The sequence below is a fragment of the Dendrobates tinctorius genome, unplaced genomic scaffold, assembly GCF_039654945.1.
Source record: "Dendrobates tinctorius isolate UK_male_01 unplaced genomic scaffold, ASM3965494v1 ptg000167l, whole genome shotgun sequence".
Classification (NCBI taxonomy): domain Eukaryota; kingdom Metazoa; phylum Chordata; class Amphibia; order Anura; family Dendrobatidae; genus Dendrobates; species Dendrobates tinctorius.
Window position 1 is genome coordinate 1898439 of NW_027361834.1, and position 15545 is coordinate 1913983.

Below are 15545 nucleotides of genomic sequence, written 5' to 3' on the forward strand. Positions count from 1 at the left end.
CGCTCTCACACTCGTCACTGGAAGTTCAACATGGCGCCTCATGGCAAAGACGTCTCTAAGGATCTGGAAAAAAAAAAGAATTGTTACTCTACACAAAGATGGCCTAGGCTATAAGAAGATTGCCAACACCCTGAAACTGATTTGCAGCATGGTGGCCTAGACCATTCAGCGGTTTAACAAGTCAGGTTCCACTCAGAACTGGCTTCACCGTGGTTGACCAAAGAAGTTGAGTACACGTGCTCGGCATCATAGCCAGAGGTGTCATTTCAAAATTGACCTGTGAGTGATGCCAGCATTACTGCAGAGGTTAAAGAGGTATGGGTGGTGGTCAGCCTGTCAGTTCTCAGACCATATACTGCACACTGCATCAACTTGGCCTGAATGGCTGTTATCTCAGAAGGAAGACTCTTCTAAAGATGATGCACAAGTAAGCCTGCAAACTCTTTGCTGAAGACAAGCAGACTATGACATGGATTATTGGAAACATGTCCCATGGTCTGATGAGACCAAGATAAATTATTTAGTTAGATGGTGTCAAGTGTGTATGGCAGCAGCCATGTGAGGAGTACAAAGAAAAGTGTGTCTTGCCTACAGTCAAGCATGATGGTGGGAGTGCCATGGTTTGGGGCTGCATGAGTGCTGACAGTTGTGGGGAGCTACAGTTCATTGAGGGAACCATGTATGCCAACATATACTATGACATTCTGAAGCTGAGCATGATCCCCCCCCCTTCATAAACTGGGACAGAGGACAGTATTGCAACATAACGACTCCAAACACCCCTCCAAGACCACCACTGCTTTGCAAAAGAAACTAAGGGTAAAGGTGCTGGACTAACCAAGCATGTCTCCAGACCTAAACTTTATTGGGCATCTATGGGACGTCATCAAATGGAAGGTGGAGGAGCGCAAGGTCTCTAACATCCACCAGCTCTATGATGTCATCATGGAGGAGCGAAAGATGATTACAGTGGCAACCTATGAAACTCTAGCAAACTCCATGAGCAAGAAAGTTAAGGCAGTGCTTGAAAATAATGTTGGCCACACAAAATATTGACACTTTGGGGTGTACTCACTTTTGTTGCCAGTGGTTCACACATGTAATAGCTCTGTGAGTTATTTAAAGGACACACCAAATTTACACTGTTATACAAGCTGTGTACTGACTACTTTACATTGTATGAAAGTGTCATATCTTCAGTGCTGTCCCATTAAAAGATATAATTAAATATTTAAAAAAATGTGAGGGATGTACTCACTTTTGTGATGTAGAGTGTATGTATATGTGTGTGTATATACACTGTACACTCACTGGCCACTTTATTAGGTACACCATGCTAGTAAGGGGTTGGACCCCCTTTTGCCTTCAGAACTGCCTCAATTCTTCGTGGCAGAGATTCAACAAGGTGCTGGAAGCATTCCTCAGAGATTTTGGACCATATTGACATGATGGCATCACACAGTTGGCGCAGATTTGTCGGCTGCACATCCCTGATGCGAATCTCCCGTTCCACCACATCCCAAAGATGCTCTATTGGATTGAGATCTGGTGACTGAGGAGGCCATTTGAGTACAGTGAACTCATTGTCATGTTCAAGAAACCAATCTGAGATGATTCGAGCTTTATGACATGGCGCATTATCCTGCTGAAAGTAGCCATCAGATGTTGGGTACATTGTGGTCATAAAGGGATGGACATGGTCAGCAACAATACTCAGGTAGGCTGTGGCGTTGCAACGATGCTCAATTGGTACCAAGGGGCCCAAAGAGTGCCAAGAACAAATTCCCCACACCATGACACCACCACCACCAGCCTGAACCGTTGATACAAGGCAGGATGGATCCATGCTTTCATGTTGTTTACGCCAAATTCTGACCCTACCATCCGAATGTCGCAGCAGAAATCGAGACTCATCAGACCAGGCAACGTTTTTCCAATCTTCTACTGTCCAATTTCGATGAGCTTGTGCAAATTGTAGCCTCAGTTTCCTGTTCTTAGCTGAGAGGAGTGGTACCCAGTGTGGTCTTCTGCTGCTGTAGCCCATCTGCCTCAAAGTTCGACGCACTGTGCGTTCAGAGATGCTCTTCTGCCTACCTTGGTTGTAACGGGTGGCAATTTGAGTCACTGTTGCCTTTCTATCAGCTCGAACCAGTCTGCCCATTCTCCTCTGACCTCTGGCATCAACAAGGCATTTCCGGCCACAGAACTGCCGCTCACTGGATTTTTTTCTTTTTCGGACCATTCTCTGTAAACCCTAGAGATGGTTGTGCGTGAAAATCCCAGTAGATCAGCAGTTTCTGAAATACTCAGACCAGCCCTTCTGGCACCAACAATCATGCCACGTTCAAAGGCACTCAAATCACCTTTCTTCCCCATACTGATGCTCGGTTTGAACTGCAGGAGATTGTCTTGACCATGTCTACATGCCTAAATGCACTGAGTTGCCGCCATGTGATTGGCTGATTAGAAATTAAGTCTTAACACACAGTTGGACAGGTGTACCTAATAAAGTGGCCAGTGAGTGTATGTGTGTGTATTGTGGTGCAGTGAACACTATGTCCACTAGGGGGCGCTGTGGGTGTCCCAGGACGGGCCTACAGGCATATCCATTGTGGTAATGGGTATAGGATGCTGAATGACCGTTATGTATCCCAAGGTAGGTGGCCTTGGGATGGAAGCTTGAATATGTGTATTGATCAGCAGAGGCACTGCTGAGCTGTTGTTACACTGTGTCAGCGAGAGCTACCTACAAACCCACCTAGGGGCGGTGTCTAGAACGCCTTAATAGAGTGTATGAATGCTTGTAGGACCTGTGATGAGGTCATAGCCATGTGACCCGGTGGGCGTGGCTACGGACCATATAAGGTAACCAGAGTAGGTCACATGAGAGAGAGCGCTTGGATCTGATTGGGCCATGTGGAAGGTCCCGGCAGGCCTAGGTGGAGGAAGGTGGGCTACCTTCCTGAAGACCACGTGCTGAGGCTGCTGACCCGGTGAGGCCTATGTATGCTGGCTGTATATGAGGAGGGATAAGCCTCCTGTGTTTTGCTGAGGCTCCAGGACTAAGCCTGAAGTAATGGACATTTTTATGCTTGCTTTCGCCTGAGCTAAATAAAGGCTATTCCTGTGTTTGGCCGCAGATAGAGCTCTGCTATTGACATTGCCCTGGCCTGTGTGTGAACAGGGCCTGGGGGAACACAGCCCAGCTAAGGACTGTTTATGTTGCTTTTGGCTGCTGTGAAGGCTGGAAACAGTGTTTTGTTACTGTGAGGTTTATGGAGCAAATAAACTAAAAGGACTCGTTTTAACTCTGAATGTGCCAGTGTCTACCTCCAAGACCTGCAAAGTGGTTAATCCCCATCCACTCACATGGTGGAAGGCTACAATTGGTGACAGACTGCGGTCAGCGGTTCCGGGAGTCACATGTTGCCATACTGGTGGCTCTGAGCCAGGAGAGCAGACAGTCTGGAAAGTCTGTGGTATGCTAACCAGGGTCAGTGAGAGACTGTGCATGTGGGGTTTTTTTTGGGTTTTTTTTGTTTGTTTTTTTGTTTTTCCTCTGCAAAACCTGGAGGTGATTGCTGTGGCTCAGAGGGGTCACAAAGGGTTTTTTGCAAAGCGGCTTGCTGTAACTCGGCGGGGTTACGAAGGTGACAAGCGGCTTCCGGTAACTCGGCGGGGTTAAGAAGGGGACAAGCGGCTTCCAGTGGATCGGCGGGTCCACGAAGACGGCGCAGCAGGAGCTGCAGTGACACCAGCAGCTGCTTGTCACTAATAAGAAGAAAAGCTACAGACTTAAACAAGGATCACCTGAATAGACAAATGCAAGTTTATTGGATACATAACAGACATAACCCATTAAAAACATTTAAAAGTAAAAAAAATGACAGTAAACACCCTGTTTAGCCCAAAATAGAGCTAAAAGACTCCCCCGGAAATCAGTTTTATACCCGGCCATATAGAATCCCCAAAATCGTATGGAACAATCTAGCCTAAAATATAGCAAGTGTACATCCAAATAACACACAATGGTAATTAAACATAGAAAATCAAGGCAGTTGTACCTAAGAAATGAGACGGCACTTATTGATCTATCCCACATGTATTGATACATACAGTTGGCAAGCAAATCCAAAGCTATGATATATTAATGAGGAATATATCACCAGGTCAAAAGAGGACATTTTTAGTTTTTATATTCCAACTGCTTCCCTGAGTATTCTATATTTGTTTTATAATTTCGATAACTAATTCCAGGCATAGTGCTTTTTAATTAGTGGGCTTAATGTGCTAATTATTATGATCTTTACTTCTCAAAGGTAAATTAAGTAATATATAGAATAAAAAGGAGCAAACACCCTGCAGTAGGTAAGTAAATAGTAATAGTACATGTAAATAACATGGAGTACGTAGTTGATACTTTTGATCAAAAAAAGCATAAAAGCTATCCCACTGTGACAAAGTGTAGCCAATGAAGATGGTCCTTGACTCTAGTATTTCACCTTACTATGTGCCAACAGGCCTCAACTTATACAGGGGCAGAGCCTGATCCACACCCAACTTTCTCTCACTTGCCCGTGGAAACCTATATAGGGGCAAGGTTCATTAGTGATGTTCATATCCTGTTAATTTACCTTAGGCAAAAAAAAATAATAATAATAATGCCATGTCTTGTTGCTGCTTTTATTAATAAATTTTATTTAAATTTACTTTTCTAGGCATCGATTTGTTTTGCAAGAGAGATGGGCATCAAAGCGGTAATGCATGTGTTCTACTGCTGTTATATGCTGCGAGTTGCTTGTGCAATAGATTACTACACCGCCGCTGTGTATGAGCACCATGCTATACTGAACCACAACTCCACAGATCCGTCCAATCGAACGTCTGCCTTGGAGTTTATGTCCAAAAACCTAGATATTTATGAGCAGCAGGTTGTTGCAGCTGCTAAAAGGGTAAGTGACCGGTTATAACCTCATCAGGCTGTACAATGGCCTGTCTGTTTGAGCATTAGTCACTGTTGTTGGGTATTTTGCAGTTCACTTTTATTTAAAATGACTTTATTAACAATAGAAGTAAGATTTAAAACCCTGTGTCCCCACTTAGCTCCTAATGCCAACATTTTATATTTACAACAGGATTTTCTTGGATCGTTCCTGTAAACATAGTGTAATGAGTCCAACGAAAATGTTAAATGTTTGTCATCCACTGAAGCAAAGCAATAAAGACCAACCTGATCCAGATAATATATTTTTAGCATTTTCTTTTTTTTCTCAACCCTAAGTAGCATGCAATATGTTTTATCCATAGTACCTAAAATGTACAAAAACATTACATTTTCTTATATTTGCAATTCACATCTAAAAATAAGGAATAAACTCACCGTAGACCCCAGATAGGAAGCGCGACACTATCGATTCTACATTAATGTGGAGAAGCCAAACCAAGTCAGACTTGGTGCTATTAGAATCAGAGGCCAAAGGTACTTAAGGGGTATTCTCATCTTATTAAAGGGAATCTGTCACCCCTTTTTTCGAATATAAGCTGCCGGCCCCGACATCAGGGGCTTATGTACAGCATTCTGTAATGCTGTAGATAAGCCCCCCCGATGTAACCTGAAGGATAAGAAAAAAATAGTTAGATTATACTCACTGGGGGTCCAATCCGATGGGCGTCGCGGTCAGGTTCGGCGCCTCTCATCTTCATACGATGACGTCCTCTTCTTTCCTTCCTGTTGTGGCTCCTGCGCAGGCGCACTGCTCTGCCCTGTTGAGTGCAGAGCAGAGTCCTGCAGTGCGCAGATGCTGGGAGAAGTACAATACATGCAGCCGCACCCTCCGCTCCTGAGTGCCGGCGGCAGTGCCAGGTATTAACATGCGTGACTCGTCAGAGTTTCTCGCATGTGTGATCCCGGCCTTAAAAGAAGTCTTTTCTCCCCAAAATCGCGCAACAGGATGAGTGCAGAGGGAGCTCTCCGGAGACACGTCTTCACCACGTGCACAATAGGTCACACCCTCAGCTCCAACATTTTTAGTTAAGTGTTGAATGGAATGCATTTCATGACAATTTTTTTTTGGTTTTTTTTCATACCAGGGTGTTGAAATTATTGTCTTTCCCGAAGATGGAATCCATGGCTTTAACTACAGCAGATCATCCATCTATCCGTTCTTGGATTACCTTCCTCCTCCAAACTTGCGACCATGGAACCCATGTCATGAGCCGGACAAGTTTCCGGATACTGAGGTTAGAGCCTATTAGAAGCTTATATTGCTAATTACAGTATTATCTTTAAGCTTTGCACTATAGATCTATACTGATCTTCTTATTTTCTGTGCTACCTGTCACATGTACCATACATGAGTTATTCTTGATATTTTCATGTATTCCTAAAGAGGTCTGAGCCTGCAGTTATAAACTTTTTCCCAGTAAAAAAAATGGTCCTTTAATCCTAGTAAATTGCTAGGTGTGCCTGTACACATTAGTTGAACTATCTAGTTTGTGTGGAATCCAGGGAAAGAAGTATTGGGCATGCTGGCTGGACTGTAAAATATAGACTAAGTAAAAAAAAAAATTAAAAAAATCATCCTGAGAAGAATAATTTCAGAATTTTTTCCATCTTTTTAATGTCATCAATAATCTACAAATTAATTGACAAAAGAAGAAAACTGAGATCATTTTGAGGGGGAAAATAACAAAGCTATAAAATAAAGTGGAATCTTATAATTGAGGATGTGGTTGTATTAAGAATTAGAAAATCACATACAAACTAATGCTAAACAGTAGTTGGTACACAGCTGTCATCGTTTGCAGTGATTCTGATTAACTTCGTATAAAGTTTAGCTATTTAAATAGGATTTTGCTGACATTGTTATTTGCATTTTACTTCAAAAGCCATGGTCCTTTTAAACAGCTTACAAAACCGCAAAGAGGTCTCATTGTTAAAAGCGATCAGTTAGGAGAAGGGTATAAAAAAACAAAAGAAAAAAATGTTCAAGGCATTGGATATACCATGGAACATTATGAAGACAAGTCAGCAAGAAGTGGCTTAAATTTGGCATAATAGTGACATTACCTAGAACTGAACATCTCTCAAAAATTGAAGACAAGAAGAAAATTTGGTCTGTGAGGCTGCCAAAAGGCCTCAAGCGACATTAAGGGAGCTGCAGAAATTTCTGGCAAGTACTGGTTGTGTACTACATGTGGCTGCAATCTACTGTATTATTCATATGTTTGACCTGTGAGGTAGGATGGCAAGGCAGAAGCGTTTTCTTAGGCTGGGGTCACACTTTGCAAGTGTGATGCAAGAAACATGCACAAGTCTCTTGCATCAATACCCGGCACTGCCGCTGGCACTCAGGACCGGAGTGTGCGGCTGCATAGAAATACATGCAGCCGTACATTCCGGTCCCGAGTGCTGGCTTCAGTGCCGGGTATTGTTGCGTGAGACTCGTGTGAGTTTCTCACATCATACTCGCAAGTGTGACACCTGCCTTACAAAGAAAAAAATCCGAGCTGAGCTTTGAAAAAAAAAAAAAATCCTCCATTAATTTTGCATATGGTCAAGCATGTTAAAGTCTGAAGAGACCAAGGTTGAACTTTTTGGCCATAATTCCAAAAGGTATGTTTGACACAAAGTCAACACTGTCCATCAACAAGGAACTTCATACTCACAGTGAAGCATGGCGGAGGCACCATTATGTTTGTGGTTGTTTTTTTGCAGCTGGAACTGGGGTTTTAGTCAAGATGAAGTGAATTATGAATAGTTCCAAATAAGAATTTTGCTGCAAAACCTTCAGGCCTCTGCTAAAAAATTAAAGATGAATTTCATTTTTCAGCACAGCAACGACGCTAAGGAAACCTCCAATTCAGCAAAACAATGGCTTCACTATAAGAATATTGAAGTTTTGGAATGACCCGGGCAGAGTCCAGACCTAAATCTAATTGAAAATCTATAAGGTTACCTGTCACTGTACACAGGAGATGCACTGACAATTTGACAGATGTGAAATACTTCTGTAAGGAAGAGAGGGCAAAGCTTGCTAACTGTATATGTGTGTTTCCGATAGACTTCTACCCAAAAAGATTCAATGCTGTTATGAATCCAAAGGGTACTTAATGTACTTAATACTTTTTTTTTTTTTTTATTTATGCAACCACATTATTTTAGCTCTGTATTTTTCTTTTTCCACCCAATAAGATTTCAGTTTATTTTGCAATTGAATTGTACAGATTGTGGGTGACATTAAAGTATAAAAAGTTCTGAAATGATTCTTCCTGGTATGATTTTTTTTTTTTTGTCGCATAAAAAAAACCCCAACATTTTAAAAGAGGTGTATAGACTTAGTATGACCCCTCAAATAAAAACAGTCTTCACCACCATAGCACTGTGTAATAAATAAATTATTCACCCTGCTGTGAACATTTACGGTCTATTCACTGGGAATATTGTGGTGCTCCGCAAAAAACTGATATGCAAACATGTCAGAGAAAAAGAAATGTGACATTCACCATTTACTTAAAATCAGTCCTTTACTGCAATGTTTGGGACATAAAGGCGGCGTGCAAGGAGAGTGGCAAAAAATGTACCATGGCCATTTCACGTTTAGCACAACGCTTCTACTGGGACCTGGACCCTTGAATAATAAGACATGTCATAAACCTCAGCTCATTGGGCATGTGGCTTGCTGCAAACACCATTGATCGTCTGATGGCTTGGATCTAGGGTACCCAGGACTAGGATAAGTCCAGACGCCACAGATTGGGCTATTTAACGTCTCTTATTCCATACGGGTATATTTTGGTAGCCCTACTTGTAAATGGCATCATGCTCGCTCCCGCACCTGAAATCCGCTGCCTCGGAGTAACTCTCGACTCTGCCCTGTCCTTCAAACCACACGTCCAAACTCTTGCCACCTCCTGTCGCCTCCAACTCAAAAATATTTCCAGAATTCGTCCCTTCCACAGCCCTCAATCTACTAAAACTCTTGTACATACCCTCATCATCTCCCGCCTTGACTACTGTAACACTCTCCTCTGTGGCCTCCCTGCTAACTCTCTTGCACCACTCCAGTCTGTCCTCAACTCTGCTGCCCGACTAATCCACCTCTCTCCTTGCTACTCCCCTGTCTCTCCCCTCTGCAAATCCCTCCATTGGCTCCCAATTCACCAACGAATTAAGTTTAAACTGCTAACACTGACCAACAAAGCCATCCACAACCTATTCCCTCCCTATATCTCTGAACTAATCTCCCAATATCTTCCCTCACGTAATCTTCGATCCTCCCAAGACCTCCTACTCTCCTCCACACTTATTCGATCCTCACACAACCGCCTCCAAGATTTCTCCCTAATATCCCCTATCCTCTGGAACTCCATGCCTTAACACGTCCGATTAGCCACCACCTTTGGATCCTTCAAACGGAACCTGAAAACCCATCTTTTCAGGAAAGCTTACAGCCTGCAATAACCATTCCTACGCCTCACCACCGCCCGAGCTGCCGTCTCAAAACCACCAGAGCTGCTGCACCCCCGACCTTCTGTCTCTTCCCACTATCCTGTAGAATGTAAGTCCGCAAGGACAGGGTCCTCTCCCCTCTGCACCAGTCTGTCATTGTAAATTTGTTTACTGGTAACAATATCTATAACTTTGTATGTAACCCCTCCTCATGTACAGCACCATGGAATTAATGGCGCTATATAATAATAATAAAATGCAGCTCATTTAGTATCCCCATCAGATTAAATAAACTTGTATACCATATTTGACCAGCGTTCTCAGATCTACCTGGTGTCATTCATTGAGCGGGCTGAGTAGGTAACATTGAAGATAAAAGGCTGAAATTTTACAGTCTATAAACACAACCCTGAAGCTTTGATTCAGCGAGAACATGGCTTGTCTAAGATCATTACTAACATCAAAGGGAAGGAATGCTTTAGAGGCACAGTATGTTAAATTGGGTGCTGCGCTTGTGTTCTTGGTTTTGTTTGTCTAAGTGACGATAAAAGAAAGTAACATGTCAACGACAAACTGTTGCATCCATCAAGAGGTTCTTCCCTGCTTCCCCCAAGTGTCAAAATGATCTGTAACTTTATTCCTATAGCGTTACATGACAACTAATACGGTAGTAATCTTAATTGTGTAGTGTATATTATATTACATTTTATAATTTTAATAATTAGAATATAATTACCGGTACAGACTTTTTATGGTACATTTACCTAGAAATTCCCTAATAAACTTTTAATAAACCACAAACTCTCTGGCACTGCAATTCCAGAATGACATATTATAATGTGATATGGATTCTGCAAATTAATCTGCCCACTTTTTTTTTTCCTATTTTTATCTTTTTGACGATCTCTTCAAAAAGTTTTGCTCTTCCTTTTGAAATATGTCCTTTCCTATGTTTTGTGGTTTTAGAAAAATGAAATTTAAAATGAATACTAAAGAGAAAACAAATATAATCCTGAATTACTTGGGATTGTATCCAAAGTATAAGGCTATGTGCACACATTGAGTAAATGGATGCAGAAATTTCTGCATCATCACTTGGCAAGAAAAATGCAGCTGCAAAAATGCTCGGTTTTTGATAAGTTTTTGAGTGAAGTCAATGGGGAAAAAACGCAGGGCAAAAATGCACAGAATTGACATGCTGCAGATTATTTTCTGCACCAAATCTGCAAGTCACAAATAAGCAACATGTGCATGACACTTCTGGTTTCTCATTCACTTTCCTGGCTTCAGGATTGCTCCAGGTTTTGCTAGCAAATCTGCATGGCAAATCTGCAATGTGTGCACAAGTCCTAAAGCCCCCGTTACACACTGCGATATTGCTAGCAATAACGCTGTAAAGGCACCGATTTTGTGACAGCAGCGATATTGCTAGCGATATCGCTGCATGTGATACTTACCTCCGACCGGCTCCCCCGCTGGTTATCGCTGATCGCGCGAGAAGCTCCTGGACCGTTCCTCGTCGGTCACTTCCTGCTGGGCTTCCTGTGGCGCCGACGAGCGACGCGTGGAGCCGGGCGGGAGAACGCAGGATCGCCGCGTCTGACAGGTAAGTAACGACCCCCGTCCCCAGCGATGTCGCTGGTGACATCTGCCTGTGTGACAGCTCACTAGCGACCACCTAGCGATGCACCAGCGATCCTGACCGCGTCATATCGCTGGTCGGGATCGCTGGTGAGTCGCTAGGTGTAACGGTACCCTAAGACTATACCAGTGCCTTTGGTCTATACAAGAAGAGGCTGGCAGAAGTTCAAGTTCCTGTAACTTCTACATTCTTTTATCCATTTTCTTATTTTCTTTTATTGGGTTTTTTTCTAAACAGCAGATGATGATGTTTGTAGTAATGGAGACACAATGGATTATTGATCCACGTGTTATTAAGATAATTAAGTAATTAAGAGTTCAGCAAAATTCCAAAGTTGTCTATAGAACATCAATGATGTACTGATTAGGTATTGTCTATATTAAACCTAAAGAAATGGAGGGGGCGGGTTATTGTATATTGAGACGAGGTGGTTAATGTGGGATTCTTAGTTCATTCCAATTCCAGGTTGATTTAAGTTATTTGCTTTCTTCAAGTCGGTCCAAGACTTTCATATTTTTTGATAATCAGCGTTAGAGCTCCGCTACAGTCCCAAATGCACATTAGATTAATGTTGGCCAAACTCGCTGATATCAATGGGTTCGGCCAACAGCCTAATGTGTATAAGGCAAAGGCAGGCTGGGGGGCAGAGGGATATGTGACCTTTTTAGTTTGTTTCCTTAGCAGCAGCTTTGGGCCACCAGACCACAGATTATATTGGCAGCCACCTGTTTCATAACAAGAGTCCGATGGGCCCCAGCGCAAAATTTGTACCTGGTTCCTCCCCTGCCTGTTAGTCAGCTGAATGGGTCATTGTATCTTTCTAAATCCTATACAGACATGTTTGCTCCCTTTTTTTATGTTGTAATGTCCCTCTTCCTGAGGCTCTTGAAGGTATATATGTCTCTATCCTGGGCTCATCCTGGCATATATGTTCCCCATCCTGGGATCCATGTTCTCCATCCTGGTGTATACAGCAGGTGAAATAAGTATTGAACACATCACCAATTTTCTAAGTAAATCTATTTCTAAAGGTGATATTGACATGACATTATCACCAGATGTCAGTAATAACTCATCAAATTCACACACCCAAAGAAATCAAACCACAGATGTCCAATTGTCCCTAAATTAGGTTATGTGTAATAATAAGAAATGACACAGGGGAAAAGTAGTGAACACATGAAGCAAGACAGGTGTAAAAAGTCTTGGAAAGTAATGATGGGTGGAATTATATTATTGCCTTGCTCTTTCTCCTCTAATATTCTTAGTGTTTTTCTTTAATAACTGGTGGTACTGCTACATGCTGTCATGTATTACCACTCAGAATTAATGGTATTGCCACACTGTGAAATGTGTTACCATGTGCTGTAAATATGTTGTGTTACATTGTAATATGCTATGTTATAGATAGGGAAAGCGTAGTACACCCTTTTGGACATTAGAGGGGGGAGTGTTATGAATAGGTCACGGAGGAGGATGGCAGGAAAAGGCTAGGCCACCAGGAAACCAGAAAGGTTGGTAACTTAGCGGATTGCAGACCCCTAATCCTAACAACACAACTAGCAGTAGCCGTGGGGCGTACCTACGATGCCCTAGACTCCTCGGCACAGTCGGAGAACTAACTAAGCTTAAAGCAAGAAAGGTGAAATCTAAACTGCCCCGGAGTACAACCCCAAAGAAATAGCCCCCAAACATTTATTGTCGGTGAGACAAGAGGATGCACAAACACAGGCAGAAAATAGACTGAGCAAATGATGGGGCCCAAACTGTCTAGATGGGATACGAAAGGAAAGACACTGTCTGCAATCACGCAAAAACCCTAAAAAATCCAACACATCTGATGTACAAAAAACAATGAGGTCTCACGACCTCTCCCCCACTATATCAGCATTCTGGTGTGAACTGGCAGCAAAGCAAAAGAGACTAATTATCGGGACTGAAAAACTGACACAAGCTGTAACATTTGGAGCGGGGTCCAGCACTGCCCCAGCAGGGAGCACGCTGAGCCCTCACAGCAAAGCAGAAAGAGGCAAAACCAGATCAGAGGCAAAGGATTAGCAAATGAACAACTTAACTGAAAAATGCAGGATCAGGCAGGAGACAGCAGACCTCAAAATGCACAGGAAGAAACCAATCACCAGCAGCAACTGAGGGAAGCCTGCTCACTTATATCCTCCCAGTCAGTAACCCCTGACTTCCAATCATTGTCGTCAGGTGGCAGACTTCTGTCAACCCAGCCAGCTCCACTACCCGCAGTAACCACCAGAGGGAGCCCCTACTCAGAAGTCAGATCAAGAGAATTCACAACAGGGGAGCACTCTAGTATATAGAGTTTTTATTAGTATAGGGTTAAGTGTTGTGAATTCATTTTCCCCTCCGTCACTGAGGCCTGGTGAACTCCCTATTCTAGTGAAGGAAGGTAGTGAGCCTGATTATCAGACACCTGGGACTAATGAAGACAATTGGCTGAGTGGAGTCACTGACTGGATTTAAGGCAGCCTACGCCCTTTCTGCCCTGCGGGTGATTTCTCTGTGGACTCTTGGACACCAGTCTGATTCCTGCTCTCCTAAAGCTAAGTTTTCTGTTTTGCCTTTTGCATTTAAGATTTGTTTTTGTTTTTCTTGCTTTTTGGATTCTGCCACTCCCTGCTGGAGTGTGCAGTGTTCCTTGAGCTCTGTCTTCTGAAAGTACCTGAGCGCTGATTTAGTTTTTGAAGCTTAGTTGCTTCAGGGCCATTTTTATATCTGCTTGTTGGCTTTTGTCTCTGATAGGGTTTGGGCAGATTGCAGACAGCAGCCTTCCTATCCGTTCCTATCTAGGTAGTTTTTGGGCCCCGTCTTTGCTCAGCCTGTCTTTCTGTCTGTGTAAGTGTTTTCATCTTGCTTCACCGTCATTATATGTGGGTGGCTGCCTATTGCTTTGGGGTCTGCTCTGGGGCAGTTAGATTTCCCCTTTCCTTCTTTAGGCCTATGTATCCAGCTGTGATCGAGGGGTCTAGGTCATCGTAGGAACCCCCCACGGCTACTGCTAGTTGTGTTGATAGGTTCAGGGGTCTGCAATCTGATAGTTGCCAACTTCTCTGGTTTTCAGGACTTAGCTAGCATTTCTGTTTTTGCCTCCTACGGTGACTCAATCATAACAGAATCACCCGCCCAACCGCAGATCCTGGGGTACTCAATAGCAGGAAAGAATTGTGGTTTTTAAAAAAAAAAAAAAAAAAGAAAAAGTGTATATTCTTTCCTCTATATCTCTGAGGCCGTAGGGGGAATTTTTTTTTCTCTCAATGGAGATAAAGCAAGTGTCTGATCGTGTGGAGCAGCTCGCTGCTGAAGTGCGAGGAATTTCCGCCTATCTTGCTCGTTCACATGCTGTTGAACCAAAGATCCCCACACCTGATGTATTTTTTGGGGATCGATCTAAATTTTTGAGTTTCAAAAATAATTGTAAATTATTTTTTGCTTTGAAGCCTAACTCGTCAGGGAGCCCCGCGCAGAAGGTTAAAATTGTCATCTCTTTGCTGCGCGGCGATCCCCAGGATTGGGCGTTTTCTTTGAAACCAGATGACCCTATTCTGACTAATGTGAATGCATTTTTTCAAGCCTTGGGGTTGCTGTACGATGAACCTAATGCTATTGATCAGGCTGAAAAGACCCTGTTAGCATTGAACCAGGGTCTAGAATCTGCAGAGTTGTACTGTCAAAAGTTCCGAAAGTGGGCGGTCCTTACTACCTGGAATGATAGTTCCTTGGCTGCTCTCTTTCGGAAGGGTTTGTCAGAAGCCGTAAAAGAAACTATGGTGGGATTTCCTGTTCCCTCTGGTCTGGACGATTCTATGTCTTTAGCCATTCAGGTTGATAGGCGTTTACGTGAACGCAGGATTACACGAGAGGTGTTGCCACCGGTTGAACAGACGTCTGAACCTATGCAATGTGATAGAGTTTTGTCTAAGGCGCAACGTCAGGAATTCAGAAGGTGTAATAAGCTGTGTTTTTTCTGTGGAGATGCCTCACATGTTATTTCTGTTTGTCCTAAACGTGAGAAACGCTTTGCACACACGTTTTCTGTTGGTGGGGTTCAGCCTAAGTTTCTTTTGGCGATTACTCTGATCTGTTCCCTGTCCACATTTTCCGCCAAGGCTTTTGTGGATTCGGGAGCAGCGCTAAACCTAATGGACTTGGATTTTGCTAAACGTTGTGGATTTCCGTTGACACCTCTGCAGACGCCTATCCCTTTGAGGGGGATCGATGCTACCCCTCTGGCTAAAAATAAACCTCAGTTTTGGGCCCAGTTGGTCATGCGGGTCGCCCCAGACCACCAAGAAAACTGCAGATTTTTGGTGTTGCATGGTCTGCATGATGCCGTTGTTCTGGGGTTTCCCTGGTTGCAGATTCATAATCCAGTTTTGCATTGGAAGTCTGTGTCTGTGGTGAGTTGGGGTTGCCGGTGTACCT

General features: G+C 43.2%; 1 protein-coding gene across 1 annotated transcript in view; it reads left to right on the forward strand.

Moving 5' to 3' along the window:
- BTD (biotinidase) overlaps positions 1 to 15545 on the forward strand; it is a 59858-nt gene that overhangs the window by 26855 nt on the left and 17458 nt on the right. Inside the window, exons 2-3 of the mRNA XM_073550721.1 lie at positions 4719 to 4952; positions 6091 to 6240. Of these exons, the coding sequence (XP_073406822.1) occupies positions 4743 to 4952; positions 6091 to 6240 (360 nt within the window). The 5' untranslated portion in view covers positions 4719 to 4742. The remainder of the gene's footprint in view (positions 1 to 4718; positions 4953 to 6090; positions 6241 to 15545) is intronic.